Source organism: Xiphophorus couchianus, chromosome 24 (genome assembly GCF_001444195.1).
Source record: "Xiphophorus couchianus chromosome 24, X_couchianus-1.0, whole genome shotgun sequence".
NCBI classification, from domain to species: domain Eukaryota; kingdom Metazoa; phylum Chordata; class Actinopteri; order Cyprinodontiformes; family Poeciliidae; genus Xiphophorus; species Xiphophorus couchianus.
The window spans coordinates 9,190,447-9,207,940 of record NC_040251.1 but is presented as its reverse complement, the minus strand read 5'-3'; the positions used below and the strand labels follow the sequence as shown (position 1 = coordinate 9,207,940).

Sequence of the window (17,494 nt, the reverse complement as noted above, 5' to 3'; positions counted from 1 at the left end):
TCAGAAACGTCAACCACACAGATTAGACAGGAACTATCCACAGTTGTAGGTCTTTTTCTTCTCTGGTCTGGATTAACACCTTCCATCTCCTCCAGTTCTTCTGTGTTGATCCATTTCTCTTCTGTTTACCATCAGAAAACATGTATGTGGCTCTCTAAGATTTATTGCGACCTATTAAGATAGCTGTAGTCCATTTCTCCCAGATATGACTTTAGTTGTTGTCAGGAACTGTCAGAAGAGCTTCCTCTGTCTTTCTGCTGATGCTCACATTCTGCAAACAAAGAGAAACGAAAATTAAATTCCTACTGGCTGCTACTAGTATTTTCCAAGCATGATGGGGCCACCACAGGAAACCTGGTAGAAATTACTTTTGTTCATTGAAACCAGATTTTTAAAATTAAGGATACATAAGAAGTTTTTCCTCAAAACACAAAGAAGTTCACATATAAACCTTTAAATAAATGTAGATTTATAAATGTTCCATTTTCTTATGTTACAGAGAAGTATAAAGGTTGGAAATATGCTCCTCTAAAATAATTCTCTAACTAAAATAATGTTACTCCAAAGCTGTAATTTCAATATTGATCCAACTTTCGGTTGCGTTTCTGTTTAAATGACTTTGTAATTATTTTACACAGGAAAACTCTAATGTGTGACAAAGTTCGTGTGAAAACTTCAGACATTTTTTATTCCGGTGAATGCAAAAAAAGTCAGGTTTTTCAGGGTGGATCTGTCTGGTTCTCTTTTAGAGTCTTTATGTTCATCTTTGAGTGGTTCTTTTAGCTTCTTAAAATGTTTTAAAAATCTGGAAGTTTATTCATAATTTAGACTTAACTTCTGTTAATTGTGAAGAAAACCAATACCAAACATGTAGCTTGAGCTTGAAAACCTGGTGGAGGTTATTTAGATGCTGCAGAGTAATCCTCTATAATTTTTTTTATTCTTCTCTAAAGTTATGAGCTATAAACTATTTACTAATTACAAAAAAAACTACCTCAAAATCAACAGAAATTATTGCTTTATCAATAGTCTTATCCTTGTTCAGATTGCATTTATGTTCAAATCACCTTAAACTCAGAAATGTCCTGTTTTTAGTTTAAAACATTCTGAGTTTTTTCTGGTAAAATTTTGACTTTCAGAGCTGAGAAATGTCCTGAGTTATTCTGTTATTCCTGTGAAATTTTATTATCGTCATGTTTGGTTTTTGTCTTTTTTCGGTAGTCCTGTTCAGTCACTCTCCCTCAAGTTGATGTAGTTCTCCTTCTGGACACTAAATGTCCTCAGTTACCAACATTTTTCCATCTTCCTGTTTCACTTTCACTCAATATTTCTCTCAATATATATTCTTAGAGGTGACCTATTATGCTTCCTTAATCAAGTTAGGATAAGTTTAAAACATGTTCATCAAATTTTTAACACAAATTATTCTTTTAGTCTGGACAATTCTTTCTGTTGAGTTCCTTTCCATTTCAAACTAAATAAGTTGCTGCACCTCAATGTTGACACTCATACATGTAAACATACGCAATTATACAACCGAACATCTTTGAAAAGTAAAAGTGGAGCCTCCTGCACAACCAACAAGAATGCAGGAAGTCATTTCTAAATGGTAAGTCAACAACAAAACATTTGTCTTTTTCAACAGCCATTGTAAAATGGCACTAAAACCAGCTGAATAAATGTGCTGGAACTCAGCTTGGGTTGGTAGGTAATGGGCTGGAGTTGCTAGGTAACAGGCAGTTCCTACTGATTTGTGAAGTTACATTTCAGATGTTTTTGAAACGGTTCATTTCCAAGAACTATAAACCATTAATTTATTATCAAAAACCTGTCTGGGTGTGTTTTTAATCGCTCTAGTTGTTTTTAAAAGCAGTAGAAACCCAAATGGAAGTACAAAAACATGCAAAATGTGAATTTTTTTAATAATAAACATAAAATCTTTATGTTTATTGAACAGGACAAATCTTTGATCCACTTCAGAGAGAAAATATTCGCCTGTGGATCTTACCGCTGGCCTCTCTCTGTGTGTGTTGGCAGCTTCAATATTGAGAAAAAATGACTCAACTTTACATCCTGGCAGGAAAGACAAAAACAAAAGTGTCAAGAAAGCATTCAGAGATCAGCTATTAAAGATGCATGATTTACTGCTTACCGTAAGCTACTGGAGTGAGTTTGAGAACCGTGTGAAGGGGACACCTAACATAAGGCAGCTCATCTTCACAGGTGATTGGAAACAATGTTTGAGCATTCAGAGCTGAACATTTTGTGGTGATAATTAGAAGTGAATCAGTCCATCTCTTTTAGTACCTGCAGGTTTGTCTAGAAAGTAGGACAGCAGGCAGCGCATTATGGCTTGGTGGCAGATGACCAGGACGTTTTCCTGCCTCTCCAGCTCCATGATGACCGGCTCCAGACGTTGAACAAGATCCTCATAGGACTTTGTCATAAAGACAAACCAAACTAATATTAGCTTTGATTCCTAAACTTTAAACCACATGTTTTTCTGTGGCCCTCCAGTCTTTAAAATGACACATAAAAGAACCTTAAAGATTACAGTTGGGTGTTTAAGTATCATTTTATCATTCAATAAAAGCTATTTTTATCTGTAATTTTATCAATTTAGAAGACTGAAAACAAGAGAATGCAGCTCCAACTTTAATAAAAAGGTTTTAATTGGTCATAAATGATCCAATTAAGTTTATTAACGTTAAGTTATTGGGGAAAACAAGGTTTGATAAACTTCATTAAATTCATTGTGACCTATTCACACCTTTTTATGTTGAAGCTGAATTTTCAGTTTTTCAGTTAACATTCCTAGATGAATGCAGATATAGCTATTTATTAATATTTTAACAATTTGTTAATGGGTTTTATCAATAGGAAAATAAAATAGAAAAATAAAGAAAAAACTGCAATTTCAAATTCTCAAAAATATGTTCAATGTTTGCAAGAACAACTTTTAATTTACACATCAGTTTGTTTAAATATTTGAATATTTACAAATACCGGTGCTAAAATTAATTTAAAATGTGTTTAACTATTCAACACTTTCCATAACATTCTGCCTGTAAAGTAAGTAAATATATAAGCTTAAAACCACATCTTGATTATAATAATGTCTGATAAAATACACATTTCTCTTAATTGAACAATTCTACATGAATAGTGTTTTTAATTAAGGTACTTTTATTTTATTATTACTATTACATTTACCTTCCCTGTTAGTCCAGTTGGAAGAAAAGTAAGTCAAAAGTTAACAAGTAAGTTTGCAAATTCCAAAATTAGAAGTGATAGATCATTAAATGTAAACATAAAATTAGGAAAAAGTTGTCATCTAATGAAAGCAGCTCTTACCTCGCCCTTTGGGTAACGGTAACGATATTTCTCCTGGTCTCTCATCGCAAACTCATCGGGAAAGTTCTCCTGAATCTCCTCATATGTTAACTCCTCACAAACACCCTTAGAAAAAACAAGAATAAAATGTTAATTTAAACTGAGATGTTTTTATAGAAAACATTATACGAAGAAGCTTAGGGAATCCTTAAGCTCTAAGCATCATATTTAAAATGTGGTAAGAGAAAAGTGCAGCTTGAGTGAATCAACAGGACTGAAATATGTTTGTGTTTATAATACCTTTAACACAAAATGGAACCTTTAATTTAATCTCCATTTGGAATCAATAAAGTATTTTTAAATTGAATTTGATTTGAATTTGTAAAAGAGACAAAAGCTTAAAATTATAATTTTAATACTGTAAAAAGAGTCCAAACAATTCCCACTGAAATGACTGTAACTAAACTTTTTTTGTAATTTATACTACCTCATTAAATTGTGACTGTCCAGAAACTTTAGATTAATAGCCCATTATTTTTTGTTTTCCTAGGTTATGAATATTGTTTGACTTGTTCATTTCTTGCCACTTTTCAAAATGGGAAAGACAAGAAAACCATTCTAACAGGGCAGATTTGTGTTGATTTTCCTGGGTGTAAACCTGACCACATTAGACTCAGATAAATTAAGAAAATATTTATAACAGTTTGAACTAATAAGGCTGGACAGGGAGCCGGTTTATCTGTCTCTCACTTAAGGGAACATGTTAAAGGAGGTAAAGAAACATCACCAGATCTGCAAACAACTATTTATGTTTGTAAAAGTCTTTTAACCTCACAGCATCGATCTCGTTGAGAGCTTTCCACTGTTCGTACTGGACGCCCAGAGCCTCTGCAGTCTGGATGGTCCTCTTCATGTGGCTCGTCCACACCTTCAGGTCCTTGATGTTCTGACCTCTGATAAACTTCGCCAAGGCATCAGCAAACTGCAGGAAAGATGCTTTTTTATGTTGTTATTGAGAATGTAAGATAAGTTTCTCAGAATTAAGGCTTGTTTTTAAAATACACCAAAATCTAATTTAATTTTTGTCAGCAATTAGAAGTTCTATTTCAATAATCTTGGTATTGAAATAAAGCCGACACTTGGGAGACTCCATTAGAAGTGTAAGAATCACTTCTGATGGAAGTGAAAACAGTTTCTGTTTTTCTGAAACTGTTTTCTCTACAGTTTCAGAGAAAATGAGGACTGAACATAAAATAATTTCCGATGTTTTTTTACCCTTACCAGAATTTTTGTACAGGATGTAAATATTTTAGAAATATCATAAATATGGTATTTCTAAAATACCATATTCATAATATTTATAATATTTATGATACCATATTCATGGTATTTTAAATATATCATAAAAACAGTTTGCAGCAGTTTGCATCCAACAGCTGCAAACTGTTGGATACCCTAAATCAACTTGTCACTGTAAATTGTGCAAAGATTGATGCAGCTGAGGAAATTTACAGTAGTTTTAGTAAAAAACTAAGCATAAAATCCAAGTAATTTCAGTCTAGTTTCTAGTGTAAATATCATAGTACCATTGAAATGGTACTATGCTACAGTTATAAGTAACTGTTCATCAAGATGTTAGAACTTGTTTAAAGTCAATAATTCCTTAATATTTACTTTAATTTACTTATTCCATTGGTAGATTAGATAACTTATAACATAGGACAAATGTCTTGTTATAAATTATATAATCTGCCAATAAAATAATTATTCACTTAAAAAGCTCCTATACATATTATGAAAAGTTACTTGTAAGTTGGTTTTGTCTTATTTCAAGTATACTAAAATATTTGCTCTAAAAACTAGACCAAACAACCTCAGTAAGATTTTGTGTTTCGCCTTTGGTTCAGGTTGACACCGTCAACAAAACTGGGGATTTTCTGTGTTTTTATTAATTATTACATGTTTTTACTTTTTTATTAATTTTTTATTTCAAACACTCACATTTATGTTTTACTTAAATATAATAAAACAATAAAAAATTTATATATTTGACTCCAATTCAAGAGCAGTTTTTGGAAATCCGGAATAAAACAAACAAAAACAGAAGTTAAAAATCTGCCCCCACTACCAGGGGCGTGGGGCTTAAAAAGTTTTAAAATCTAAGCTCACCTTTAGACCTCGTGGTGATAAACCCGAATCGCCGCCTATCCGACCCAACAGGTTGAGTTCACTCTCTCCGTGGCGGCTCAGGTAAATGGTCCTCGGTGTGACGTGGATGTTCATGAGGTAATAGACGATCCGGCTCTGGATGTGATCCTGGACTCGGTTCACCAAGAACCTACTGCCCACATCAAAGATCTTTATGTAGGAGAGTTTCCTAGTCAAAATAAAGAGATAGGGACATATTTTATAAACAATTACTTAAATATTTAATCCGTTCACCTTCTTCACGACAAAAACACAAAATATTACCAAGTATTTTTGGTTTAGTTTCTAGTAAAAATATCTTATTATACTTGAAATAAGACAAAACAAACTTACAAGTGACTTTTCAGAAAGATGTAGGAACTTTTTCATTAATATTAAGGGATTATTGACAGTAAGCAAGCTCATGTATCTTGTTAAAAAGTTACTTATAGGTTAGTTTTGTCTTATTTCACGTGTATTAAAGTATTTGCACTAGGACGTCTTTCTCAAACTGTGGTCCATGAGGTACTGCATGTAAATAACTGTTTATTTGCCGTGACGTGAGCTCAAAGTGCGACGCTACAATTAGCTTACCAAAGGATTGTATTTAAAAATAATTATGATAACTGGCTTATGACCGGGTCACTAAATCGAGAGCCTGAAGATACTTGAGAAAAGTTTCTCAGGGTGGGTGGCAGAACGTTTGTCTTTCAACACAATGCAGGTTTAGGTTTGTGGCTAAGCTGAATGCGATATGTCGGTGACGAGGCAGTTGCACTCCAGGTTGACTAACTGCATCTTAACTCCTAAAATAAAATTATTTATGTTGGGCTATCTACTGGCTGAAAGAAAATGTTTTTACCAAAGCAACTCAAGTCTATTTTTCTTTTATTATGCTTCCAAATTACAAATAGCCCTAAAAATGTTATTAGTGTACACTAATAACATTTGTAGTAAAGAGCTTTTCTGATATCCATGTGTTTTCTATCATAACTCAAAGCGTCTCTTGTAGACCTTTTCTTGAATTTATTGTGGCCAGTCACATTTACAAAACAGCGCCATCCTTCACACTCAGAGGAACAAAGACAATGAGTTAAGAGACAAATCTTTTTGTTTCAGATTGTATATATTGAGATGTTGTGTTATTGCGGGGACAATTTCAAGATAGGTGGTACTTAAATGGGGTAAGTGGTCCTGCTGGGCCTGAAAAAGTTTGAGAAACACCAAAAATACTTGGTAGGATTTTGTGTTTTTGCGACACATGAGTTGCTCAGTACCTGTCTCTCTCATCGTCTATTGACGTGTAGCTCGCCTTGTAGCACTCAATGCGCTGGATGAAGTCCGTCATGGCCTCTTCTATGTCACGGTCGATATAATCTGGGCTGCCAAATTTTACTTGCTGTAAAAAAACTGGTTTTAGACTTTAATTAAAATCCCCACTTCTAACAAGTATGGATATTTTGTTTGTGCCTCACCTTAATATTCTCGGTTATTATGTCTGGGTCATCACAGATTGATTCTACAAAGAACACCTGTAAATAAGAAATCATTTCAACATTTTGTTGTAATTTCAGTACATTGAAGTCAATATTTACATTACTATGAAAAGGTATTTGCCTCCTTGTAGACTTCCTGCTTTTATTCCAGTCTTACACTTTGGAAATATTTTATAAGATCAAACTTATTTGTATAATTACCCAAGGTTATCCTGAGTAAATTTCAAAAATTTATTTTCAAGTGATAATTTAATTTATTAAGGGAGAACATCCTACTCAAACAAGTCACAAACTGAGAGTCAAATAATTTCCTGCAAGGTTTTCTTTTCAGAAAACAGAACTGATGTTTCTGAGGTATTTAGGTCCAGAAGCAGCTAATTTAGCTTTCAATTGTAGTAGGACCTGCACCTTCATTGTCTCTTCAGTCCACAGATTGTTTTTTTCAAAAGTTTGGGGCTCATCAAATGTTTTTTCTCTGGTAATGTGATTGGACTTTTCTACTTTTCAATCAGCTGTTGCTTTCAATGTGTAAATCGTCACTAATGCAATTTTTGCTGAGTTTTTGTTATCACTTTTATTGATGAATGTAAAGGTTTTTTTTTTTTTACTGTTTTATGTTTTCTTTATTTTGCTGGAGTAGCAAAGTATTAAAAATGGCATTTGACATTTCTCCTATTAGTTTACTTCATGTGTTTTCTTTTCCAGGATAATTACAACAATGCTATACTAAATTAAATAATTTAAAACCACATTAAAAATATACAAATATACAAAATTCAGGTAGTAAACGCATATTCATCGTTTAAACAGTACTTATTGCCTTATTTGACACAGAAAAGAACATTTATCTAATGAGTAGCAAACAAATGATTAGTAAATTCAACAGTATTCCAAATAAAAAATATGAAAACAGTTTTTTTATGTTAAGAAGTAGAAATATCAGTAGTAGAGATTTTAAAAATCACTTCGTCACTTACCTTATAGCCGTTTTCTTTTGCAAAACTGTTGATGACGGCCCTCCTCTCTCTTGTGGTGTTAGTAGCATCAAACACCTACAGGACATGCTTCCATCATTATCAATACTTTTAAAAACCATACTTTTTTAGCACTTCAGATAAAAAAATACCATCTGAAACACCTAGATCAGGCAGTAAGATCCACAAATAATGACAAATTCTCTAAAATATGTGAATAGCTGAAAAAAAAGTCTGAATGTTTTGTTTCACTTTATTGTCTTTCCTCCACAACAATAAAATCATGCTGGACAGTAATTAGAAGGAAAGTTTAATTTATCCATTTTCTTACGGCTACGTGTCCATGTTCTTTTGTGAAGTAGGCAGCAACGTCTTTGAGCGCAGCTGAAGCGCAGGCCCTGAGAGAGAAAAGGCAAACTTGAATGGGCAACAATAATAAAAAAAAGCAAGATAACAATGTATTTAAATGATTTTGACATAACATTCATACAGAAGTTCTTTACAGAAAAAAAATACATTATTACAGCAAGGCACTGTGGTTAACAGGTGACAAAGAAATAAAAAGTGGTATATCAGTATAAATACTGCTAAGTTGTAATAGTCTATAATCAAAATTATGACAGAAAAGGGCCTGACAATAGAGCCTTGAGCAAAATCTATCAGATTTTTTCTTTTAATCGGACAGTTGATATTAACTCAAATTGCTCTACAAAAGAAAAGGAAGTATAATAATTTAAATTATACTCCATCAACCTGTTGATACAACAGACACTCTTAATGTTTTTAAGGCATTGTAATAATGTTGTGGCAGAAATATGAAGCTGTATTTCATCAGAAAAATAAAATACTTATAAAATAATGTTGATGCTGAACAAATGTGGTCCAACAGGAACACCACATGTGATGTTAGTTTGCTCAGATTTATGATTTCCCAGTTAGCCAAGAGAGCTGAACCAGTTTAGATCACAAATCTGATCAAATGCCTAAAAGTAAAAGAAAAGTCAAAGCAATTATGATTCCTTTTTCATGAGTTTTCATGAGCTTTGCACTCACTTGCGGATCCTCATGGCCTCTTCGTTGTCAGGTTTAAAAAACTCAAAGTTCTTGTAGGTCTTGACTGCCTCTCTGCGGTACTGGCCCACATTAAAAACTGGTGGAAATTCAAAGAAAATATCTGGGTTTGAAAATGCAGCATTCAATTAATTGTTATATACATTAATAAAATAAATAAATGTAAGAATTTAAAGGTTCAAACGGACCTTTTGTAGGAACTCCGATCCAGTTTAGATAGTGGGTGAGCTTCTTGGAGATGTATGTCTTCCCTCTGGCAGGTAATCCCACCATCACAATCACTGTTGGGGAGTTGCAGAACTGAGGTACAGACGCTGAAAGGGAAAACATACACCGAAAAACACAGAGGGGATGTAATTCTGGACTGGGTCGGTGATTAAATATTCAAGAAATCAACATCTGTTAGGTACAATCCAGCTCGGTACGGTTCAGTGTTGCTGGAGGTTTGTGTCACTGGATAGGTAAACTTCATTAAAAGAACAAGAGTTACACAAGGAAACACACATTTCTGCAAAGCAAATCTGGATTTCAGTGAAAACTCTTAATATCAGACATCAAACACTTTGCTTCATACTCAGATTTGACAATAAGGAAAAAATAAAACCTGGTCTTCAAATCACTTGTTTTTCTTATCCAAACATGATGGAGCTGGGTAAAATTTGTCACTCCTTTAGGTACAAAAGATACCAGTGATTTACAGGCAGAAACTTTGAAGAAAGAGTTTATCAAGCCTTTGCACGTGACGTCATGACTCTGCCATGTCGGACGTCAAAACAACCAATGCGCTTCTTTAAAGCCTGTCATACATTGAAATTAAAGCCACAATATTGTTCCAGTTTCTTCTTGTTTACTTTTAATAGCCTGGTTTTTAGTTGATATGTTTCTTTTCACTAGATGCTCCTGTTCATCTGATGTTGATGAATTGAAAGAATACTTACAATAACCCACACAAAGTCTGAACACGATGAACTTTAAAATTAAAGTTCATCGTTCAGACAACAAGTTGTTTGATATCTTCAAAAAAGGTTATGGATCAAGCTAGCCACTTCACATCCATTTTTTTCTGATTTCCTGTCATGCAGTACTTCCACTAGAGGGTGCTTTTACACAAAAACATACTAAAAGAAGATTTTACTATTAAGGAAATATCTAAATATGCAATAACAACACACAAATAACCGTAAACAATGTAATTAAATGAGATTTTTGGATCTTGATATCTTGAGCATGTTGGAAATGCTAATGCTAGTGCTAGGTAGAGTAGCCACCAATGTTGGCGGCTAAACGTTTTTTCTGTAACAGTGAATTGTTTCTTCACCATTACTACATTTAGCAGCGAGTACATGAGTTCGATTGCCAGCACTAAGACCCTCCTCCTGCCTCTGATTGGTCATTTTTGGTTGGGAGTGGTTCATTTCTACAGACAGCAAGAATAGCTCAGGAAGGAGATGAAGGACATTTATCTTTCACAGATTGTGTCTCATATTAAAGTGTCACAACATGGTGACAGTTTTAAAAAACATTAAAAAAAACATAGTCTTTATAAAGGCTATATACTGTAGGGTGACCAGATGTCCTCTTTTTACGGACATGTCCTACTTTTCAGACCTAAAAAGATGTCCGGGGGGAATTTAAAAATCGTCCGGGATTTTGGACGGGATTTAACATTGTTAGGGTGACCAAACGTCCGTATTTCCCGGGACATGTCCGTATTTCACGTCCTGTCCCGGGCGTCCCGGGTTCTTTTTAGAAAGTGAGGAAATGTCCTGTTTTTTTTAATTTCCTTCATTGAACCATTAAATTTACAGGCACTAGGGCACTGCGCACGGCGCTGCGTGTCACGTAATCCCTGAGCCGCGTCAGTGCGGGCAGCCCTGTTCTTAATCAGAAGATAGTCAGTACGCCAACAACATGCCAAAGCGCAAATGCATGGAGTTTCCCCGCCTTTAGAGCCCCCCCGCTCCAAGGTGCAAAGTGTTCTGGTTCCACCACCCCCCCTGCTCCAAGGTGTTCTGGTTCCACCCCCACCCCGCCCCCGCTTCAAGATGTTTTCCTTCCCCCCGTTGCAGGTTGTCCTGGAATTCCCAAAGTAAAATATGGTCACCCTAATATACTGCAGCTTTAAGAAAATATCTAAATATACAATAAGTATACAATAACCATGCACAATAATAACCAATGTTACAGAATAAAATTTTTAGCTCTTACAGAAGTTTCATCAAATGTTTACCTGAACATGTATTCCCAACCTGTATTCAGAAACATCAGTGTTTAACACTTCTCTGCAGGAAGCGTTCAACCAAAAGGCAAATGCTAAAACAAAATAAAAGCAGAGCAAACTGAAGTACTAGAATCTCACTTCAAAACTAAAGTTTTTTCACAGGACTTACATCCTCTCCTATGATTCAAGTTATATCCCATCCACGGCACCCGGATCTTCAGCAGACGGGTCTGTGTGAGGTTTTTATGCTCTGTGGACATGGTACAATGAACGAGTGAACGGCCGAGGTGCACTGTTCTGTGTGCTTTCCTGAACCTACATGGAGATCAGCAGATCAGCTGACTGTTGCTAAGGGAAAACACTTGGCGAGCAGGAGACGCAGAGGACCTGAGGCCAGACTGCTTGTCTGCCTTACAATCTGTTTCATTATTTAAAACTCCTTATAAGAGCTGCCAAAGTCTCTTCTTTGACCTCAGACAGCAATAAATCATGTCTAATTATTCCTAATCTTTTATACTGTAAACTGGCGTGAGAGTGAGAACAACGTCTCTTAATAGTTGAGCAAGTAACAAGAAAGAACTGCTCATGAATTTAGATGAGCACTTTTGACTTTGTTTATAGGAAATTCCTTCAATCCACCACTAGAGGGCAAGTTACACTTTTATTTTAAAATAAGAAATGGCCTTGCCAAGTTCTATATATATAAATTTGCGTCTGTGTGTGTGTGTGTGTTCTTGTATATACTTCATACAGAGGACCTGTTATACCATGTTCACCCATAAATTGAGGTCATTGTGAAAAGTGAGGACCTTTTCCTCGTCTGTACTTTCCTGCAGTTCTACTGCTCTCTACCAGTTAGATTTAGAGGGATGGTGTGAATTATATTTTAGTTAATTAGGGTTAGGAATAAATTAGTTAGGGTAAGAGAAAATGTCTGGGTTGGTCATAAACCCAGACATTTATGCCTGTATGTCATTCATTTAGTAAATGAATGAAATGGATGTCATTTCATTTAGTAAATGAATGGCATCTTTTAATTTACTAAAATGGATGAACATCAATACAAAACCTTCAGTTTGTATAGAAGTACAAGAACATGTGTGTGTGTGTGTGTATTATTGTATATGCTACATACAGAGGACCTGTTTTACCACTTTCACCCACAAATTGAGGTCATTGTAGAAAGTGAGGTTCTTCTGATACTCTTGGCTAAGGTTGGGGTTAGGAATAGATTAATAATAGTTACAGTTAGTGAGAATATCTGGGTTAGTCATCCATGCAGTTATTAAATGAATAGAAATCAATAGCAAGTCCGCAGTTTGATGGAAGTATAAGAATGTGTAGGGGTGTGTGTGTGTGTGTGTGTGTGTGATGCATGTAACCATATAATTAATAGAAATGCAAGCTCTATTGTCAGTAGAAAGTTTCTTCTATGTGGTTTGGTTTACTTTTGCATTGCATTTTTACAGCACACCAACAACCCAGATGGCCATGTGTTGCGAAGAGCACACCCTGCAGGCAAACCGCAACTGGCGTCACTTGCAAGAAAACTGTTTTTTTAACAGAACCACTGATTTTTTTTTTCTTCTTCAACTTTCATCCTTTCCTCGGCAAAGACAGGTGTTTGAGGAAACAAATTTGGGTCAAATCACTAACGTGGTTAAGCACCTAAATTTAGACTTAGACTTAGACTGACTTTATTGTCATTTTGCATGCACAGGGTGTATACAGAACGAAATTTCGTTGCATACGGCTCAGGACAGTGTTTTGAGCTTCCAATGTTGTGAGGTGGATCTCTTAAAACAAGTGGAAGCAGGTTTAAAGTGACTTACACTGCTGCATCTGAATGAATCAGAATATTTCTGCCTTTTTAAATGCATACAATTTATTTAAATATGCAGCTTTAATCAATCAGATGAGTCTTTAGTTTGGCTCTTCTCTTACTGAGCTGATAAGAAAATGTTTTCAGCTACTTATCTGGATATCTTTCAACGCTTACATTTAGCGTGTTCCTCTACTGTAATCTGTAATCTATGGTTTAAAAATTCCACTGACTGCTCGTACGTCTACTGTAAGTGCTGAACCACCATAATGTTATCACTGCTCAGAATCTGCCAAACAGAAGAAACAACCAACAGGGGTTTTTAGAAATTAATGTAATTGTCAAGCATGTGTAAGTTTTACTTGTGCAAATGTAAAATAGGGGCTTCTTGACACACACAGGAAGTCATCTCAGTCATTTCATTCCCTCCTTTGTTTGATTGCTATGATTGGAAGAAAAGTGCTTTTTTATATCCTTTTTTCAATAAAGCACAGAAACTACTGAATTTTGACAGATTTACATTAATGTTGAACACATACAACCATTTTTTCTAGTCTTTACTGCAAGCTGAGATCGCTGAGTACGACTAACATTGACAACTACGTCCTACGTCTCATGTTAAAAATACTCAAACACAAAAATGGGAAATTTCCATTCTTATTACAGGAAAATTGTACCACCTCTTAAAGTTGCTGATAATAACTGGGTAACATTTTGAATCACACAAGTTCTTAGTTATTTTTCCGTTGTTTGTCTGAGGTTCCTCATTACTGGACAAAAACACATTTCTGTCTCAAGTTCCAAGTTTTAAAAATACTACCGATGACTGGCTGATTTGACAAGTGTGAAGTCAGACTTGTATAGATTAAAGTTTCTGGGTTGGAGGTTGTAAATAGATGCTTAGCTTACGTTTTGTTATGTTTCGTTGGGCTTACTTTCTTTTTAATCTTTTTCTTATTCATTTTCAGTATGTTCTCAATGATTCTGAGAGTTAAAGCACAAGGGAAATTTTATGTTTCTAAGAAAGATTTACACAATTGTTAAATTAAATGAGATAATTTTTGCTGTCCTTAAGATATATTCAAGTTTACTCAGACTAGAAAAAGTCATCTGACGCTTTCCTTGCAAACGGATTTGGTGAATCGGTAGGCTAACTATAATTAGCTTGTAATTAGATGGTAATGTACGTAGTTTTCAGGATGTGGCAATGAAGTGTGAAGTCAGAGGCCCAAAACATAATAATGCATCTGTGAAAATCATACAAAACCAAACCAATCTAGGCTGAATCCCTTCTATACAAGAACATCATTTCAGCTGCTTGAACCTGGGATCCTGACTTATGTCCTAAAATATTTTGTAATTCAGTCAGATACACTTTATTCACACAAAAAACTCTCTTGATGAAAATATTTTCTGCTGAACAGTTTCAAAAAATAGACTACCTTACCTGCTTTTTAAATGCAAACTATCTAAAATAATGCCAACATCAGATCAAGTCATAAGGTTTTTCCCCAAATGATCTGGTTTTAGGTTTTAAAAGTCAAAGAAGAGAAAGTCCTTTCATATTTTTTTCTATTCTCTACTAAGAAAGTATTGGTTGTCTGAGCTTGACAACCAATTATACTATCCACCTCTGGCAACACCATATTTAAATCCACAATTCAAGGATCTCCCAAAAGAATATCATTATGAACCAGTTTTTTTTATTTTGAATTCAAAATCTAACGGGCAGGACGTGTGAGGCCTGTATGTTCTGCTTATGAACTGCATGTAACGTTCTTTGGTATTTAACCCTTCAACAGTTCAACCAACCCAAATGTAAACAACAACAACTCAGACTTTCATCACTGTCTTCTCATTCCCCTTTTATACAGTGGCTACAGCTGCAAATTGAGGAAAATCCATGTATTGCAATGAATCTTTTCCTGTTTTTTAACCTTGCAAAAGAAAAACAACCTTAAGCTTTGGAGACTTGGACGATCTCAAGCGTCCAATTATATATTTTCTCTTAAAGTGCATTAGGGTGTTTATTACATGTCATCAAGGTAGCTATGGAGAAAACAGTGAAATTTTGATTAAACTGATTAACTATGATGACATCTGTTAACTTTTTCTCTTATTCATGCTTCTTTGAAGTCTCTACAGTAAAACAGAGAAGCAGTACTCCATTGATTTATGAAGCATGACGGCACAGATGTTTTTTAAACTCTGCTGAACCCAGTCACCCTGACCACACTAAGGTGTTGCACATTAATAGATAGCCGTTCAATGACATGCTCCCTAGAAAGGGCTCACCTGCACTGTCACACCTGCGGCGTCTTACATATTCCAGTTGGGAAGGCTCCATTCTTTCTAACGCTTCCAGCGAAGCAACCAGTGCACCATCACAATCACAAACAGGATCATGTGGCAGCAAAGATCTTTTTAAAGACACGGATGCCCCCTGCCAATGCATTCTCAAGCCAAGCCCCGTCCTCTCTAAGCCATCACTTTCTGCGGCCCGCAGGACATATGATAGCAGCATGTGGGCTTGTCCTTTAATGTTTGCCACGGCCAAAGTTCACAATATACACACATTGCAGAGAGAAGCAGTACTCAGAGGGAACACTGTAGAAAAGGCAAAGGGCAATGAGAAGTTGACTGTTATCTCAGATTAAAACAATCAGACTGTCTTGATTTCCACTGAAGAGGAAGCCTACACAGTCTTGAGAGGTGTTCCTTTTGACAAATTGGGAAGTGCCTTGCAAAAGTCTTCCCATCCCTTGACCTTAACATTTTGTCACATTGTAACCACCAACTTCAATGTATTTTTTTAGGGTCCCTGTGCTTTCAAATCCAAAGAGCGGATTTGCTCTGTCTCATGCTCTGTCTCTCCTAAACAACTTAAGGCCCTGAAAATAATATTTGTAGGGATTTTTATTGTAGAAATTACATATAGACATTTATTGCCTCTAAAATAATTTATAAAAACATATAACTTGTAAGTCCATGGGGAATTACATAACCTCCTGTGGTAAAGTTATTGCTAACTTTTTGTGTTACCACCCAGCCATTTATGGTTTTTGGTGTCTAAAAATGAGCTGTTTCAAAAACCGTCCTATTGTTATATCACATTTGACAGGCACTGCACTGTTATCTAGCTCCTCCAGCAAAGCTCCAGCACATTTGATTAGCTGGTTTTACCGCTGTTTGCACTGCGAAATGGCTGCTGGAAAAGACATTGTTGTTGACTTACCATTCAGAAACCACTGCTGCATTCTTGTTGGTTGTGCAGAAAGCTCCACTTCTGTTTTTCAAAGATGTACAGTTGTGTAATTGAACAGCTGTTTTCATGTGCAAGTGTAAACACTGAGTTGGGGGAGTGGGACCTATTCTTGGGCAATTGTGATCCATGAATATTGGTGATCCACCGTATTGGGATACAATTTTCTTGCATAATTTTCCTTCCAATTATTCACTTATCTGTTGCATAAAATTTCATAAAATACATTAGTATGTGATTGTGACACGACAAAGTGCTAAAATCTTCAGAAATATTTCCATTTGTCAATGCTCTTCCATAAATGTAGATATCTGTATTCTAATCTCAGGAGATACTGTAACTATCATGTAATCTACTGTACTTTTTAATCTTTTGCTTGCATCAGCAAACAGAGCAGGTTGTGAAACACATGTAGTTAATACAAAATCGAAACTATGAATGATTGAGCCCGATAGTTAAAGTGTGATACCTCTCTTACCATCTAAAATCTAACTGTGTGGTTTCCATTCAATAAAATAATAGGAAATTTTAACTTTCGGTTGTTTTTTTTCTTATGCAATAGTTAAAACTAGGTGGTGTAAAGGAATGTAAATGTCATCTTCAAGATAAGAAAGCAGAGTTTCTGTTTTTCAGGAAAAGCTATAACGTGATGCAGCTTCCCAGCAGCAGGCAGAGTTGTGGGGAAGATTGCTTGTGACATGTTAAAACAAGCTTTCAAAAGATTCAAATAAAAATGGATTACATCCTCGTTGCTTATTTAACAGAAAATGCCAAAACAAAGCCAGCAGATCTGAGCAGTTTCTGGTGCTGAGCCATCAGCACATACGATAAATCTATAAAGTTACAGCATCGGCCTTCCTGGATTGGGGATATTTGTCTAGCATACCTGCCAGATGTTTCCAGATATGGACCCGGGGACTTTGGAGGCCAAAGTTGCATGTAAAATATACAACTGCTTAACCGGCTTTGCAGCATGGCAATGTCTTTGAGGCTTTTATTTTAAGTCACACGATTTAAAAGATAACTAGATTCATGAGAACAAGCTGACGTTTACCAGAGAGTATTGGAGTGACACTAAGAAATAAAAAAAAATAGAATTCTGAGAATAAAGTCACATAATTACAAGAA

At 35.3% G+C, this 17,494-nt stretch overlaps 1 protein-coding gene across 3 annotated transcripts; it reads right to left on the bottom strand.

The window, feature by feature from the left end:
* Positions 1 to 147: 147 nt before the first annotated feature.
* Positions 148 to 15,587, bottom strand: LOC114140364 (6-phosphofructo-2-kinase/fructose-2,6-bisphosphatase 1-like). 3 transcript variants are annotated; one of them, XM_028010171.1, is made up of 14 exons: positions 15,400 to 15,586; positions 9,250 to 9,375; positions 9,044 to 9,140; positions 8,322 to 8,388; positions 7,994 to 8,068; positions 6,996 to 7,052; positions 6,798 to 6,919; positions 5,503 to 5,710; positions 4,169 to 4,315; positions 3,355 to 3,459; positions 2,308 to 2,437; positions 2,153 to 2,215; positions 2,009 to 2,073; positions 148 to 271 (listed from the first exon to the last, which is right to left on the bottom strand). In XM_028010171.1, the coding sequence occupies exons 1-14, from the start codon at positions 15,557 to 15,559 to the stop codon at positions 212 to 214; spliced, it is 1,482 nt and encodes a 493-aa protein (XP_027865972.1). In that variant the 5' UTR covers positions 15,560 to 15,586; the 3' UTR covers positions 148 to 211. The 3 variants fall into 3 exon arrangements, with proteins under 3 accessions (XP_027865972.1, XP_027865973.1, XP_027865974.1); XM_028010172.1 differs by lacking the exon at positions 15,400 to 15,586 and adding an exon at positions 11,452 to 11,576; XM_028010173.1 differs by lacking the exons at positions 2,009 to 2,073; positions 2,153 to 2,215 and having other exon boundaries at positions 15,400 to 15,587.
* Between the last annotated feature and the right edge of the window lie 1,907 nt (positions 15,588 to 17,494).